At 38.5% G+C, this 17,809-nt stretch overlaps 1 protein-coding gene across 1 annotated transcript in view; it reads left to right on the top strand.

Annotated features, from left to right (window-relative positions):
* Window positions 1-287: 287 nt before the first annotated feature.
* AP1AR (adaptor related protein complex 1 associated regulatory protein) overlaps window positions 288-17,809 on the top strand; it is a 34,991-nt gene continuing 17,469 nt past the window's right edge. Inside the window, exon 1 of the mRNA XM_061191146.1 lies at window positions 288-761. Coding sequence (XP_061047129.1) covers window positions 679-761 — 83 coding nt within the window. The 5' untranslated portion in view covers window positions 288-678. The remainder of the gene's footprint in view (window positions 762-17,809) is intronic.

Here is a 17,809-nt window from a genome sequence, read left to right as displayed (position 1 = left end):
GGGCTCTAGGTAAGCCGCTCACAAGGCTTTGGTACAAAGTTCGAAAACTGAGCCTTGATAGTGTGACACCGGAGACGCTCGGGACCCAGAGGCGGGAAACTGCAAGGAAAAAAGATTTCCTAGTCAGGTCAAGGTCCAACAAAACAAACACCCACACCCACGAACTGAGATGCGTACCCCGGAGCTGGCGGAAGTGACGTAAGGCCAGTCGCCGGAGGAGGCGGGGCAGCCGAGGTAACGGCCTATTGGGGCCCGGGAAAGCCCGGGGGTGTGGCGGCGACTGTGGCCAGGCGCCGATCTGGGTGCGCCGGCGGGCGGGGCCTGGGCGCGCGACTCGCGGGGACTGGCCTCTTTCGGCGCCAGGAGGCGGTCACTGGATCTGAGCTTGGGGGTCTGAGGCGAGCGAGGGGCCATGAGGACAACGAGGGAGTCTAGAGCCCGCTGCCCGGCACTCCTCCCTCGCACAGCGGCGACTCGGCGGCCGCTGGAGTAACCGCGGCCTTTGTTCCGAGCGCCTGTCCCTCCCGTCGCCCTAGCCTCTCACTCCGCCGCGCTCCGGCCGGCCCGCCCTCAGTCCCCGAACCCCCATTCGGCTCGTGCCGCGCGGATGCGGCTGACGGGCCTGGGTTTGGGCTTTGAGCTGGAGGAGGAGGAGCGGCGGCACCTGGGCGGCATGCAATGGGGAACTGCTGCTGGACGCAGTGCTTCGGACTCTTCCGCAAGGAAGCTGGGCGGCTGCAGCGAGTAGGCGGAGGCGGAGGGTAAGCCCCCGGGGGGAGGGGCCCGGCGCCCACTGGCTCCTCCTATTCGGCCCCTGGCGGGGAACCCCTTTCACTCCCCCAATGGCTTAGAGGAGGCTGGGAGCCCCGGTACCCTCATGGCTGAACAGGCGTCGAGCGGGTTGTTGTAGTGGAGGCCCTGGGAAAGAGGTAGAGAAGGGGGCGGGGTGTCGCTCTTGCCGCCTCTGAGCGAGATTCTCGCCGGGCGCGCTATCACGCGGGGAAAGAGTGACGGGAGGCATCATCTCTAGGAAGCACGGGGCACCCTCACACAAATGGTCAGTAGAACAGGATCCACGGCGACCCGAGCACTCCCTACGTTGAGCTTGGTTTATTGCTAAAGCTGGTAGTAGCTATGTGTTTGATTCTCTCTTTGGCTGTGACAGAGCAGGTGGAGAATCTCTTCCAAAAAGTTGATGTCTCTGAGAGATTTTTTAGTAGAAGTCATTTGGATGCTGGAGTAAAATAAGGTTTCAGACATTGAGCAGTTCTTTGATACTTGCGAATTGCTGGGTTTCCACTGGGCATTCGGATTCTTAATGTTAATAACAAGAGGAGCAGTGTGTAGCTTTTTCATATTAATTTTTTGGAATTTCGAGGCGAATGCCATACCCTGACTACTACCCACAAGCTCTGTAACACTAGGGAAATCACAGTCCTTCTGAAGTTCTCTTGATTAAATCTGGGATATGCCTAGGTTTTTCTACTCATCTACCATCCATAGAATAATAGAATTTTGTAATTATTCCATTTTTGTGTTTTTTATTTCATAAGGTAGTGAAAAACTTAAATTCCTTGGAAATTGCCTTTGTTGTTGTTGTTAAATATTTCCCAGGAATTCAAACTTAGAATTGAAAATCTGAACCACACCACTTTATGTAAGGAATAAGACATTAATTTCGCACTTTCTGGAACAGATTGCTAAGTTTTCACGATCTGTCCCATTTAACCAACATCATTAGGTAATAAGATGTTCAACATACACATACTGAAGCCAAGTGATTTATCATTTGGATCTTTTGGCGGTGTAGATCTTATATGAGTCACTCATTCGTTCATCAGGCATTGTGTCACCTCTCTGATGCAGAGTAGTTAGGGTTTTACACTAAGCGTCCCTTGAATGGAAAAGTAAGGACTTGAAGACTTTGTGCCTAGTTTTAGTATTTTGGTTTTCCTGACTTAAGGGTTATTACTGTTACAGGGGAACATGGCAGCTCTTTTATCTTGTCAGCAAAAGTCATCTAAGTTACTTCTAATTTTTATTCGTGGATACTCATAATAGTCAAGCTGCTTAAATAGGCTTGCCTAAGGACTAGGTGCCACAGAATCTTTGGCTTTGTTAATATTTTTATTTGTTCATTTGTAGTTGTGTTGTAGGATAACTAAAAATAGGATCTTATACTCAAATTAGGTAAGCAAAAATCATTTATATTTCACTTTGGAGTACATTGTTTGGTGTCTGTGGGATTTTGGGGTTTTGTTCTTTGATGGTGATTTTTTTTTTTTAAAGACACCAATTGTACTTGGACATTTGTTACTTTCTTTTTTTTTTTTAATTAATTAATTAATTTATTTTTGGCTGTGTTGGGTCTTTGTTTCTGTGCGAGGGCTTTCTCTAGTTGTGGCAAGCGGGGGCCACTCTTCATCGCGGTGCGCGGGCCTCTCACTATCGCGGCCTCTCTTGTTGCGGAGCACAGGCTCCAGACAGACGCACAGGCTCAGCCATTGTGGCTCACGGGCCTAGTCGCTCCGCGGCATGTGGGATCTTCCCAGACCAGGGCTCGAACCCGTGTCCCCTGCATTAGCAGGCAGATTCTCAACCACTGCGCCACCAGGGAAGCCCTTTGATGGTGATTTTACAAACTGAAAATGTTTTCCTTAGAGTATAGCATTAAAATTACAGGTTTTACTCCCTGAGCACATGAACTTGACAGCATGGGGAAGGGTGAGGGGAAGATCAGTGAATCATTGTGAGTGTTAATTGTCTCTAGATGTGTCATAAAATCATAATAGTTGGATCTGTACTCTTCTGGCTGTGGGCAAAACTTGAACAAACAAGTTCTATTGCGGCAGTGAGAGTCTGTGGGTTGTGGACACTGTCATCTAAAACAATATAATAATGATATCCATCCTTTTGTTTTAATGCATAAGTGTAGGTTTAGACAGTCCATGACTTGAATCTTCTGATTAACTTATTGTTTTATATTCATTTTAACATTTTAGGAGCTTCTAATAAACATGCAGAGGAACGTGGTTATAGTTAATTGTTGTTTACAGAATAAGGTTAAACTTTACCTCTCATGTTAGTAGGCGCTTTTTTTTTAATCACCTGGTAGTTCTGATTTTCTTTCAGTTATAGGTCTAGGTACTTAACTAGTAGTTCATCTAAGGGCAAAAAAGTTGAGGAGCAATCTCAAAAACTTGATTTATATTTTGTCAATGTAGTGACCATAGGTGGAAGAATCCTGGGCTTTCTTAGGCTGCTTTAAGCTGGGCCTCACAAGGGTACGTTATAATCCAGGGCCTGATTTCTTATCCTTGTAGATTTCCCAGGGGTAGCTCAGAGGCAGATCACTCACTTTTCACTATCCAATTTCAAAACCAGAATTACCTATTTTTAAATTTATAACATATTAGAGAATTCTAGTATTTTATATTCTAGAATATGTCGACTAGTCACAATATCAATATCAGTGTTAAGGTATGTCAGAAACCTTGCTACTAATAAAGTTATTTGATGGTTAAAGCAGAGGGAGTTAAATATCTTCAAGGAATAACATTTAGACATCCTAATGAGTCATCCTTTTTCACTCCAGGGAGTTTTGCCTACCACACATTCTAGAGGGCTCCATCTGCTGGTCAGCTCTCCTTTTTTTTTTGGGTAGTACGAGAAATCTTTTGTATAGACACTTACCGTGTTCTTAATTTTTTCTTTCTCAAACTGAAGATCCAATTAAGTTTTGTTGTGTTGTATTTTAATTCCTATTTTTATCTTACCATATAATTGCACATAGTGGTTCCGGTTAAGATGTACTGTAGTTTTATATGAAAGTATGCTCATGTTTTATATCTCTCTTGATATTTAACATTTGTTGGCCTTTTTGGCTCCAGCAGCAAAGTTGCCTTCAGACGATAATTTACAATGATTTGCTGTTTTCTTTCCTGGTAGAAATGATTTTAATAATAGCTGCCAACATATGATTACTTCTGTGTTCCAGGCACTGTTCTTAAGTATTTTACATTATCTCATTTATTCCTCACCACCATTCTGTGAGGAAGGTGAGTACTATCATATACACTGTAGGTTGAAAATTGAAGCTTAGAAAGTTTAACTTGCCCAAGATAACAGAGCTGGGATTGCAGCCCAGGTCCCTCTGAATTGAGAGCCTTTACCCTTAACCACTAATATCTCATGGTTTTGTATTAAACATTATAAACATTTTATTAAACATAAATATTATAAACATTTAGTTGCTCTATCTCTCAGTGCATTATCTTGTACTTTGTCACTGGGAGATCTTATGCATATATCTCCACAACTTGGCTCTTTATTCTGTGTGATAAGCTGTCTTCCTTTTCTTGAAACTATGCACTTGACCTCTGCAACATTGCTTTTATCTTTTTATTTTCCTGTTCCTGTCCTGGCTATATTTACTCTATCTGTCCATTAAATATGGAATTTTTCTCTGTCTTTTCTCTTCTTTATTTAGTTCCCTTAATTTCATCCACTCCTATGGTTTCAGCCACCACCACTTCCAAATCTCATGTCTTCTGAACAGACTTCTTTTCAGAGGTTCAGCACTGTATTTTCAGTTGCCTATTGAAGAGATATACTTAGATGTACCAAAGCCCCTCAAATCAACTTATCTAAAGTATCTAATATTTAATATTTGTGTCCCATTAAATATCTGAAATAGTGCATTTCCTTTCCCCCTAGATTTTTTCTTCCTCTGCTTCATGTATTCCCTAATCAGGGATTAGGGACTCCCTTAACAGCTCTGTTCACAGTCTTTATACCACGAACATTATAGTCCTCACTAATCAGCTATTCAGTCTTTCCTTAATACATACTGAACCTGTTCCTTCCTCTGTGCTTCTTCCTTAAACTTTGTCTTTCAAATTGCTCTCCCTGTTGTATCTCTACACTTCATGCCATCTCCCCTTCCTATCAGTAGAGTTAAGCTTTCTAAAAACCACACTGGATCATGCCATTCCCTTGCTTAACAATTTCCATCTGCCAACTGTTTCCTACAGCTAAGTTGCTCAACCTTTTTTTCCTTCTGTGACAGATGATGAGTTGCATGGCATTCAAACATGCAACATAATGTCCATCTGAATACTCAGGATTATATGCAGTTCTGCATTTGGGTAAAGAGTATGATCTCACTCTTTGTTCTCTCATTCAGAAAATCATGTCAGAATACACATCAGAATAACATTAAAAGGAAAACAATGACTCTATTCTAATTTCAAAAACTTTAACTCATTCATAAACCTTAGTATTTTAACTTTTTTGATAAATGATAACCTTCCAATTCAGAGTAGTATGAAGTTCAGACTCCTGACAAGATAACTTAACCTTAATCTATTTTACCAGCCTAACTGCATTTTCTAATTATATTTTCCTTAGAGCATAGCATTAAAATTGTAGATTTTACTCCTTGTGTACATAGCGTGGCAGCACAGGCGGGGGGAATTAGTGAAAGGATTCTCTGCCATTCTTTCACTTGGTACATCCCCAATGGCCTGTATACCAGTTGGACTATACCTGTTTCTGTTTTCCTAAGATACAGTGTTCTCTCATCTTGTGCCTTTGTATGTGATATTTTTCTTCTTTTCCTGTTCTTGGTGAGCTTTTATTTATCCTTAAATATTACCTTCCCTGTGAAACCTGCTCTAACCCCCTGAAACAATATTATCTCCCTGAGGCAGTAATATTTTCTACAGGCCTAAATCTGCTGTGTATTAGGGATTGAAAACTTTTTCTGTAAAGGGCCAAATAATGCATATTTTAGGCTTTGCAGGCCATAAGGTCTCTGTTGCAGCTATTCACCGTTGCCGTTTTAGCACAAAAGCAGCCATAGATAATATGTAAATAAGTGAATGTGACTGTTCCAATAAAACTTTATTTACAGAAACAGGCATTGGGCCAGGTTTGGCCTGTGGACCATAGTCTGCTGCCTCCTGGTATACACCATGGTATGGGTTGAGAGCTTCTCAAGGTCGGGGACTATGTTTTATCTTTATCTTTCTTCATTTTTAGTATCTCATGTTTACTGAATGAATATTATTTATGAACTTGTAAAATCTAGGGAACAGTATTTTCTCCTCAAGATAATTCCCTAACTTTGGCATCACTCACATAGTTAAATATATATCCTACCAGTTTTATGTTGACTTACTTTTTAAAGAGACCGTATAGAGAATGAGAATTTTAAATATTTTATCATAATGTATATTGCTAAAATATACTAATCAGTAGTCATTATTGAACGATTCAGTTTGGTTTTCTGCATGTTTGTCAGCTTTGAGAAATATACAAGCATAAGATATTTCTCTTGAAATTTCAAAAGTTAGGAAGGAAAATAGTAGCAGACTTAAATGGATGTGAATTTCCTGAACATTCTGTGTTGTACCTTGAAGACTCCCCAGGGCTGTGTTCTGAATCTCACTCTGTTCTTCCTTAATATATTTTCCTTCCTTAATGTACTTTCCCTGGGTGATGGCAGGAAAACACATGACCTTACCTACTACCTGCGTACTAATGAGCTCAGTCATCTCAGTCTGAGCCCTGAATATCTTATTAATTGCATACTATTTCCCCTTGGGTATCAACATAACCTCAAATTCGGTTTGTAAAGTTGAGCTCATCTTTCTTTCCTGCTCACAGTTCTTTACTCCTTTTCTTCATTTTTTTAAAGCCCCGACCATTTTTACTACTTTGTGTCCTACTTTGTGAGTAGTAAAATAATATACAGTTACCAAAGCCATGAACCTGCGAATCATAATAAACTCCTCCCTTTCACTCATCCTCCAAATCCACATTGTCAAGTTCTGAATGTCCCCTACCATTTTCTTCAGTGGTTTACCATACTTCTAGGATAAAGACTGAAATATTTAATGTAGCTTTCAAGACCTCGCATTATCTATTCCTTGCCTTTTTTTTTTTTTTTTTGCCTCATTTATGCCACACTCTTCCTTGAATCAGTTTCTTCCCTTTTTAGTTAGATAACTCCTACTCACTCATCTTTTAGATGCCAGCTCAAGGATTATTTCCCACAGAAGTCTTCCCAGTCTCTTTCCTACCCTCAGGGGATGAGTTCTCACACCATGATGGAACCATCTTCCTTATCCTCTCAGCACTTCCTCAGGTTATAATTATACCTGAAATAGTGTGATTATTTGGTTAATGTGTGTCTTCCGCTCTCAGTGTAAAGGAACAAGTTCATGCCTGTTTTGCTTACCATTGAATACACAGCTCCAAGTTATGTGCATAGTATGTAGTAGATGTTTAGTAAATACTTGTTGACAGAATTAATGTATGCAGTCTTGATCTTTTCATTCCCCTTTGCCTTTGGTAGCTGATGCTCCCTGAAACATTCCTTTCCACTACTTGGGGGCCTGGGTAATTCCTTCTCCTTCAGCTGATTTTTGATGCTCTTCATCTGAACATATCCCTTTCAGAGCATGGTAGTTGTTAATTTACCTGTGTGGCTACCCCATTAGACTGTAAACCTCCTGGGTACGTGGGTCAATTTTTACTCACTTCTGTATTTTAAATATAAATACATAGCTATGTCTGTCATTCAGTTATCCAGGGAAGTAAGAAAAATTAGAATGTTCAAAATCATAGACACGTAAGTGGCAACAGTTTCTGAAAGAAGAAGGTGGTCAACAATTTCAGATGCTGCTCACAGACTGCAGAGGATGACCGAGAAAGAACTAAAAGACCTCTAAGATCCCTTCTAGTTGTTGTTCTCCTCTAAATCAGGCTCCTCTTAAAGGACAGTGACTTTTTTTTTAAACCCATGGTTTCCATCTTCAACATGTTCAACAGGAAGATTTGTCTCTTCCAAGGAACACAATAAATTTTTTGAACATCCAGTCTTCCTAAATTTGCCTTCATTAGGGAGGGGCTTATTTAACAGTAAATATTATTACTTTATTATTACCACCTATGTTGATGCTGTTCTACCTGGAAAATCTGTTGATGGATCGTCCCTTGAGATTTGAATGGTTAAATCTTCACTGATGTATTTGATACTAATTGAAAAACAATGTGTCCATCATCTTCAATGTAATAGTTTTTGCCAGGCTTCTATTTGTAACCTTTCCAATCTTTTGTCCAGAAAAGAGTAGACTTGGGAAGCTTTTAATTTTTAATAGACTGTGGAACAGTTTACCATAGTTCTTCATTATTTTTTTATAATGTCAAACAGAAGATATAAGGAAAGACTATTATTTTAACAGATACTATACAAGAGAATATGAAGAAAAGGAACAATAACAATGTAGGATTTATGAGAATTTTTTAGTTTTTTTTACTTAAGTCACTTTGATATGAGTATTTGCCTGCTTTCCATAATAACATGTAGAAGCATAAAAAACTGCATTTTCATTCTCTTCTTTTTTTTTTTTTTCACGTTCTTATTTATTGATTGATTTATTGATTGATTGATTGCTGTGTTGGGTCTTCATTTCTGTGCGAGGGCTTTCTCTAGTTGTGGCAAGCGGGGACCACTCTTCATCGCGTTGCGTGGGCCTCTCACTATCGCGGCCTGTCTTGTTGCGGAGCACAGGCTCCAGATGCGCCGGCTCAGTAATTGTGGGTCACGGGCCCAGCTGCTCCGTGGCATGTGGGATCTTCCCAGACCAGGGCTCGAACCTGTGTCCCCTGCATTGGCAGGCAGATTCTCAACCACTGCGCCACCAGGGAAGCCGTCATTCTATTCTTGATGAGACTGATTTTGTCCTTAATAAAAGATTGTCTTGATATCTGCCTTCACAACACTGACAAATAAATATATATGCAAGAATTGCCACTTTTGTACCTCTTTACTTTCAAGCTTTTCCAAATTCCTTTACATGCCACGATCATTCGGAGTATGATAGCCTATCTTTCTACCCTTTTAATATCCTTTGCATATTTGAGTCTACTTTCACATCATCAGCAATAGTAGAATGGTTATATAGAAACTTACATTACTTAGAGACAGCTCTCAGGGGCATAAGGATTGTGTATAAAGGAATGTCCATGGATGGCTTTGGAGTGCTCTAGACTGTTTTTAAAAAGAGGGAAAATAGATTTCTGTTTTCTTTAGATTATTGTTTTTGGAACCTGTTTCAGCAGCTCAACTTTCACCATAATTAATACACCTGAGTATACACACTCTTGAATACGATGGTGGATTGTTGACCATCTTATTTCTCACCTCACCCTTCCCTCCAGGGCATATGACTGAATTCATGAAAGTTAAATGCACACATGATGGGACTTTAACCAGTTATTTCACAGCTCAGCTTTATTTTATGTGTATTCCTAGAGGGCCTTTCCAGCATCTTACATCACTTTGTCCTTTATCGTTTTCACCCCTGACATTTAGTTGCTGTGCGCTGGCTTTCTCTAGTTGCGGCAAGTAGGGGCTACTCTTCATTGCATGGGCTCTAGGCACGCGGCTTCAGTAGTTGTGGCATGCGGGCTCAGTAGTTGTGGCTCATGGGCTCTGGAGCACAGGCTCAGTAGTTGTGGCGCACGGGCTTAGCTGATCCGCAGCATGTGGGATCTTCCCAGACCAGGGCTCGAACCCGTGTCCCCTGCATTGGCAGGCAGATTCTTAACCACTGCACCACCAGGGAAGTCCCTGTACCTCCATTCTTGACTCCTGCTTTTCTGTTACATCCCCATTGAGATTCTGATACTTCTCCTCATCTCTCATTTTCCAGTCCATCTCCCATACCAGATGTTTTTTATCTTCTAAATATTTCTTTAAACTATTCATTTCTCTTACACCACTCTAGTCCAAGCTATCATCATTTCTTGCCTAGACTCAAATTTTAATTGCATAATTATTCATGCATTCCCTCACTCTCTGTGCATTTATCCCCACTCATTTCTCCAGGATTCACATGGTTGCTAGCACTTGCAGCTTTTTATGAGGACCACGTTTTCTCTTCTTAATTTGAAGGAAATAATGGTGTTTTCATTCCCCGATATAGTCACTTTAAATACAATAAACATTGATTGATTAAGTCTTTGATTTAGGGTAGTGATTCTTAACTGAAATATTCATTCAAAATTTCCATCTTAATACATGCAGCTCAGGTTCATTCATTTCTACTACTTTGTAGTGTTTCATTGAGTGAATAAGCCAATGCTTAAGTTGATAAGCATTTAGATTATTTCAAGACTTTTTTTTTTACTATTACAAACTACTTCAGTTAACATTCTTGTAAATGTTTCTTTGTACACATGTACAGGAGACTCTTTAGGCATATATACCCAGGAATTGAATTGCTGGGTCATAGCTCATGCACATCTTCAAATTTACTAGAACATATCAGACTTTTCAAAGCAATTATCTCAGTTTATACTTCTGCCAACAGTGGGTTTTCATTGTACCACTTCCTAACACTTGGTATTATCAGATATTGTTCCTGATCTATTAATGTGAAATGCTATCTATTAGTTGTATTAAAACTTTATTCCTGTATACCAGCAACAAACAGATAATGCATATTTTAAAAATTACTTTCTATGTTAGCAATGAAAAATATAAAGAACTAGGGATAAATCAATAATAGATCTGTAAGACCAAAACAACATTTAAAACCAAAATAAATGGAGGACAGTACCATGTTCATGAATAGAAAGATCTGAATTCAATGCAATTCCAGCAGTTGCACTGAACTTGACAAGCTGATTCCAGCAATTTTTATGGCATAAGGAAGGCATGTCAAAAGCCAAGATAGGCTGAAAGCTAGGCCTCTTGTGCCAGTTAGCCAAGTTGTGAATGCGAAGGAAAAGTCCTTGAAGGAAATTAAAAGTGCTACTCCACTGAACACACAAATGGTAAGTGAAACAGCCTCATTGCTGATATGCAGAAAGTTTTAGTGGTCTGGGTAGAAGTCAAAGCAACCACAACATTCACTTAAGCCAAAGCCTAATCCAGAGCAAGGCTCTAACTCTGTTCAATTCTGTGAAGGCTGAGAGAGGTGAACTACAGCAGAGAAGTTTGAAGCTGGCAGAGGTTGGTTTCTGAAATTTAAGGAAAGAAGCCATCTTTATAAATGCAAGGGAAAGCAGCAAGTGCTGATATAGAAACTACAGCAAGTTATCCAGAAGATCTAGCTAAGATAATGAAGGTGGTTATACTAAACAGCAGGTTTTCAATGTAGATGAAGCAGCCTTCTATTGGAAGTAGATGCCATCTAGGACTTTCATAGCTAGAGAGGAGAATGCCTGGCTCCAAAGGACAGGCTGATTCTCGTGTTTGGGGCTAATGCAGCTGGTGACTGTAAGTTGAAGCCAGTGCTTATTTACCATTCAAAAAATCCTAGGACCCTTAAGAATTATGCTAAATCTACTCTGTGCTCTATAAATGGAACAACAAAGCCTGATTGACTGCACATCTGTTTACAACATGGTTTACAGAATATTTTAAGCCCGCTGTTGAAATCTACTGCTCAGAAAAAAAGTTTCCTTTCAAAATACAGCTGTTCATTGACAATGCACCTGGTCAGTCAAGAGCTCTGATGGAGATGTACAATGAGATTAATGTTGTTTTCATGCCTGCTAACACAGCCTCCATTCTGCAGCCCATGGATCAAGGAGTAATTTCAACTTTTAAGGCTTATATTTAAGAAATACATTTTGTAAGGCAATATCTGCCAAAGATAGTGATTCCTCAGATGGATCTGGGCAAGGTAAATTTAAAACCTTCTGGAAAGGATTCACCATTCTAGATGCCATTAAGAACATTCATGATTCATTGGAAGAGGTCAAAATTTAAACATTAACAGGAGTTTTGAAGTTGATTCCAACCCTCATGGATGACCTTGAGGGGTTCAAGACTTGAGTGGAGGAAGTAACTGCAGATGTAGTGGAAATAACAAGAGAAGCAGAATTAGAAGTGGAGTTTGAAGATGTGACTGATTTGCTGCAATCTCATGATAGAACTTTAATGGATGAGGAGTTGCTTCTGATGGGTCAGCAAAGAAAGTGGTTTCTCGAGATGGAATCTACTCCTGGTGAAAATGCTGTAAAGATGTTGAAATGACAACAAAGAATTTAGAATATTACATAGACTTAGTTGATAAAGCAGTGGCAGGGTTTGAAAGGATTGACTCCAATTTTGAAAGAAGCTCTACTGAGTAAAATGCTATCAAACAGTATTGCATGCTACAGAGAAACCATTTGTGAAAGGAAGAGCCAATCAAGCAGCAAACTTCATTGTTATCTTATTTTAAGAAATTGCCACAGACACCCACCCCTCAGCCACCGCCACCCTCATCAGTCAGCAGCTCTCAACACCAAGGCAAGACCCTCACCAGCAAAAAGATTATGATCTCTCTGAAAGCTCAGTCAATGTTTAGCTTTTTTTAGCAAAAAAGTATTTTTTAATTAAGGTATGTACATTGTTTTTTTTAGACATAATGCTATTGCGCACTTAATAGACTACAGTATAGTGTAAACATAACTTTTTTAAAATTGAAGTATAGTTGATTTACAATATTATGTTTAAGGTGTACAGCATAGTGAGTCAGTATTTTTGCAGATTATACTCCATTATAGGTTATTACAAGATAATAGGTATAATAAACATACCTTTTATATGCACTGGGAAACCAAAAAAATTCGTGTGACTTGCTTTATTACAGTAGTATTCACTTTATTGTAATGGTCTCGAATCGAACCCACACTATCTCTGAAGTATGCCTGTAAATGAAATTAATTTGATATTCAATAGCTTTAGTCAAATGTTACACATATGAAAGCAGAGAATATGGTTTTTAGCTTTGTATTTTTATTTTGAAACAATCATGTTTGCATAATAGAAAAATCTTAAATTGTTGTATACTGTTTGACTTTATAATTTTTCTTAGTAAATTTAGGGAGCTTTGTACAATATGACCCACTTAAATGCTAACAGTAGAGTCTGCAAAAGTAGGATGGCCATGCTCCTTTATTTTTTAGATTCTTAAGAAGTTAATGATGAAGATATTAGACCAGATTTTCTTTTAAATGTCACCAGATTTATCTACCCCCAATATTTAGTGAAAAACTTTTTATGAATAATACAAACTTATTTTTTCTTCTAAGAGTGTACTAAAAGCACCTATTGTGAGCAGCATTACATGTAAAATCAGCATACTTTTTAGTGTACAAGTTGCACAAGTAGTATTCAAACATGAACATCAGTGTTTTTAACTGCAGAACTATGATCAGTTAAACTTGGAGGAGGATTAAGGAAACAACATAAAAGATATGTGTTTGATCATGGATATATGTTATAAAGAGCTTAGTTATTGGAGTTAGATATTTTATATTCTTTTTTTTTTGTACTAAGTCTCCAAATTCCAGTGTGTATTTCAAATAACCTTCTCAATTCAGACTAGCCGTATGTCAAAGTGCTTGATAGCCACATGTGTGGCTGTCATATTAGACAGTGAAGATCCACTCAATAAGATTACAGTACCTTAGGATTATTTGGGAAGGAATGTATGTAAAATACATATAAAAACTAAGCTCATACATACTTAACCAAACCTGCCCATTGTAGGGACTCAGTAAATATAAGTCTCTCTTTGCTGTCCATTATAGAAATAGCCTGTTTGTTACACTTTAGTTTTGTAGCGTCATATATAGTCAGAAACTTCAAGTCAATAAAGTACTAATTTTTTTTCAAATTGAAGGAAGCAAAATGTTATTTCTCTAAATTAAGTAACAGTAATCAAGAGTCAGGCCTTTGCAGTAAACATTGCTTTTACTCAGTTTTTTATCTTTCCTTCTAAGATTTAACTTTCGCTGAATGTTGTTGGAAATGTTCTTTAATTGGTTAGTGCCAAATTTCTGGTTTTAGACTATGGTCCTATTTCTTTTTATCTCATTTTACTTTGCTCTTTTTTTAAACAGTGCCTCCTTATACACAACTAAAACTTCATTGTTGAAGAAAATATTCTCAACCAGGAGCTATGTATTGTACTATAATGAAATATAACTGCACAGTACTTGGGAGACCTGATTAAGCCCTGTGATTTTTCCTGTGGCTAGTTTTGTTGTCTCATTGATACATAGTAATTTTGTTTGAACAACCACATTGGTGATTTCACCTTGTCTCAGGCTCTTGCTCTCAGCCTTATTGGGTCAGATATTAAAAAACAAAGGCAAATTTAGGAATTAAAAATGAAAAATATAACTGTCCAGGAACTATATAGTACTTGTATCTTGAGATAAGGACATTCTTTCATTATGAGTAAAGAATAATGAGGTGGAGGTGCTTAGTGAGAATAGATTCAGAAAAAGTTAATTATACAATTCAAATAACTCTACATTGGAGCATTACCTACCACTGGGGCCAGACAGCTCAGTTCCTTGAACCAGGGACCCTAGTACAGGTAGACTTTGGATGAACTCTGCTAACATTTGCTTCTCTTTGTTCTGGTCTTCCATTTTCTCTACTTATCATGTTCTTCTTTTAGATGTCATCTTATTACCTCTCCTTTAAGTCTTAAAACCCAGGAGCCATTCTGTTTTGTAAAGGTGAGCCAGCTTGTCAAGGTAACTGATCCATTCTGTATTGTTTTTGTAGTTTTAATTTTTGGTTCCTATATTTCTAACTTGTTCAGAGATAACTCATTCTTCCTCTCTCTCCCAGGAATAGGCTATACTTCTATTTTTCCATAGTGATTAGAAGTAAAATCCTTAGAAACAATAGACGTGTGTATGTATTGGTGATAACATGAAGCATATGTATAGGAGGGGAAAGATTGCTGACATTGCATCTGTGTCTACAGCCAACATTCCTTAGGATAGGAAAAGAAAACAAGATTAATTTCCTAGGTTTGAAGCAAGAAAGAAAAGTATAGTATTCTTACTGATCTGAGATTGAGAAGTAGCCCCAGGGTTAGTTATAGAAAGTACTCTCAAGGGGTGTTTGGACTGATGTTAATGTTCTAGGCTTGGAATTTGAATAGAGGACTCTCATCTAGACTCTTAACTGTGTGGACGTCAAGCTCAAGGCATCTAAAAACGCAAACCTGCTCCTTTCCAAGACTTCTTTATCTCAGTAAATGGCAACTCCATTCTTGTTGTTCAGGCCAAAAACTTAGGAGCATCCTTGATTCTTCCTTTTAATATATACTCTTACAGCTAATATATTAGGAAATTCTATCAGCCTTTTCTTCAGAACTACTTCTCATTACTTCAATTTGGTGATCCAAGCTACCATCATTTCTCTGCTGTACTATTATGATAGCTTCCTAATTGGGCCTCTTAAAACTTATGGCAGATCATCTATTCTGGATTTTCCACTGAAGTTTTTATACCGCTAATAAATTCTTAAGGAATGTTAGTAATAAAAAATCATGATTTTTGTACCTTCTAATGAAATAATAGAGCTGAAATGATTTTATCAATGGATGCTAAAACCATTTGGTAAAAGGATGATGTGAAGCTTTGTAAGGGATGGATTAGACGGATAATACCTGAACCTACAGGTCATTCTTAGTGTCAGTAAAAGTGAAGCAGACAAAAATAAAGTTCCTCATGATTTGATTCAGTAGCAAGTACCACATATGAAGGGTTCTTGCCTAAAAAAATTGCACTCAATATAATCAAGGTTTTAAATAAAATTACCAGGAAATACAGAGGGTAGAGAAAAAACTTTAAAAATACCAAGAGGAAAAATATCAGCCAGATCTAGGAAGTGAGAAATTCTGTGGGGCAAATGACATGAAAAAAGGTGATGGTGCAGGAAGGAGGGCTGTTAAAGAGGCTTAAGAGGCCTAACAAGCAGAAACTAACACACCATTGTAAAGCAATTATACTCCAATAAAGATGTTTTAAAAAATTTTTTAAAAGAAAACACAAAATATCAGGACAATTTTTTTTTTACAATGGTTTGTTAGTTTCTGCTTTATAACAAAATGAATCAGCTATACATATACATATATCCCCATATCCCCTCCCTCTTGTGTCTCCCTCCCACCCTCCCTATCCCACCCCTCTAGGTGGTCACAAAGCACTGAGCTGATCTCCCTGTGCTATGCGGCTGCTTCCCACTAGCTATCGATTTTACATTTGGTAGTATATGTAAGTCCATGCCACTCTCTCACTTCTTCCCAGCTTACCCTTCCCCTTCCCCGTGTCCTCAAGTCCATTCTCTACGTCTGCATCTTTATTCCTGTCAGGACAGTTTATAATGGGAAATACTGAAAAAGTCACATTCAAAATGTGTTAGGCTTTTAAGCATCCAATAATACAGAAAGATTTTAGTTTCAGTTTCTTTCATTTACTACTTAAGTAATGGAGAGCACTCTGAAATCTGGAAGGATACTTTCAAAAACTGGCTTTCTAATTACTTTTAAAATATGTATCACAAAGTTTCTCATCTTCTTTTCAGATAAATTCCAGGATAAAGCTCTTCTAATAAAAATGTTACCCCTGAGTTTGCCAAATTGCGTATTACTTTAATCTATCAATATAATCTTAGCATTTATGGTAGTAGGAGTCAGTATGTGCCATTTGTGAGTAATAAGGTCTCAATCTAATCTGTCCTAAAAGGAAAGCTTGAATTTTCGTCCAAACTTATTTTGCTTTTTTGTTTTCCTTCCATTAAAATGTTTTTTGCTATTTTTTTAATTTGCTCTTTTGCCATTCTGTCCCTTAGACTCTTGTTTACTTATTAGACGGGACTTTGGTTATGGGGACAGAAACCCAAATCAAACTATCGTAGGCAAAAGGTAGAATTTCTTATAAGGATACTAGGTTTGTCAAGTACTAAGGAAACTATGGGCAGGGCAGGGCAGGGATGCAACTGGTCCTTAGGGATGACTTCAACACTGTCAGAACACTCTTTCAATTGATTTCATTCCTCTTTGCAGATTGTCAGAAGTATAACCCCTAGCAGCTCCCTAGAGCTCTCAGGAGGGTATATCTCTGTCTGGTCAGTTTCTCTATAACCCTGAACCAATCACATGAGGTCTGGGGGATGGCTATGATCTAGGTTGGTCAGATAATCAGGGAGTCAGAGTCATGCAAGAGCATGATTGTCCTCATCATAGTTAGATGTGGAGAGAGGGGACAGAAAAGGTAGACATTTACAACAGCCAACACCTTGGGCTTCTACTGAAGTTAGCTATATATCTGTATAAAATTGGGACAGAACACAGTACTGTGCCATCTAATGTAAGTGTAGTGCAACAGTTACTTCCCTTGGTTTGTATTGAGACAGTCTTAGCTTCAGGCTTTGCTTCAGCAGTGAAGTCACACTGATGGCTTATACTGGGATACTTGGTATTACTGAACTTTATTTTACTATTCAGTTATATCATTCAGTAAGCCTGGAAGAGGAAATAGATTAATCAGAGGCAAACTCTTCATTCAGGGAAGAGAGTGATGGTTGCTGAGGGAGAGCGTATAGCACTTTATGCATGAATCCTAATGCCAGAACACAGTGCTACTGGAAGGCTCAACTCATGTCTGTTTTTATTTGAGAAATAGGGAAAATAAAAGAATGGGAGCACTAGATGCCTAGAGAATTGGGGTATTTTATTTATATTGGGTATGTTCCATGAATTATTAGATCTATGGGATGACAATACCAAATGTTCCATTTTTACCAACGATCTCTTAATGGGCAATAAAACTGCCTTGCATCTGTTAGCAAATAAAGATTGTACAGGAAAAATTGCTTTTTTTCTTCTTTATGGTAATAAAAACTTAGTCATGATAATATACCATTCTCTTTTACTAAACCCATCCACCACCTCTGCACACATACACTCATAACACAGAGCATTCTGACCTGTCA

This window comes from Eubalaena glacialis, chromosome 5 (genome assembly GCF_028564815.1).
Source record: "Eubalaena glacialis isolate mEubGla1 chromosome 5, mEubGla1.1.hap2.+ XY, whole genome shotgun sequence".
Lineage (NCBI taxonomy): Eukaryota > Metazoa > Chordata > Mammalia > Artiodactyla > Balaenidae > Eubalaena > Eubalaena glacialis.
The sequence above is the reverse complement of the archived record's forward strand: the minus strand, read 5'-3'. Positions and strand labels throughout refer to the sequence as shown.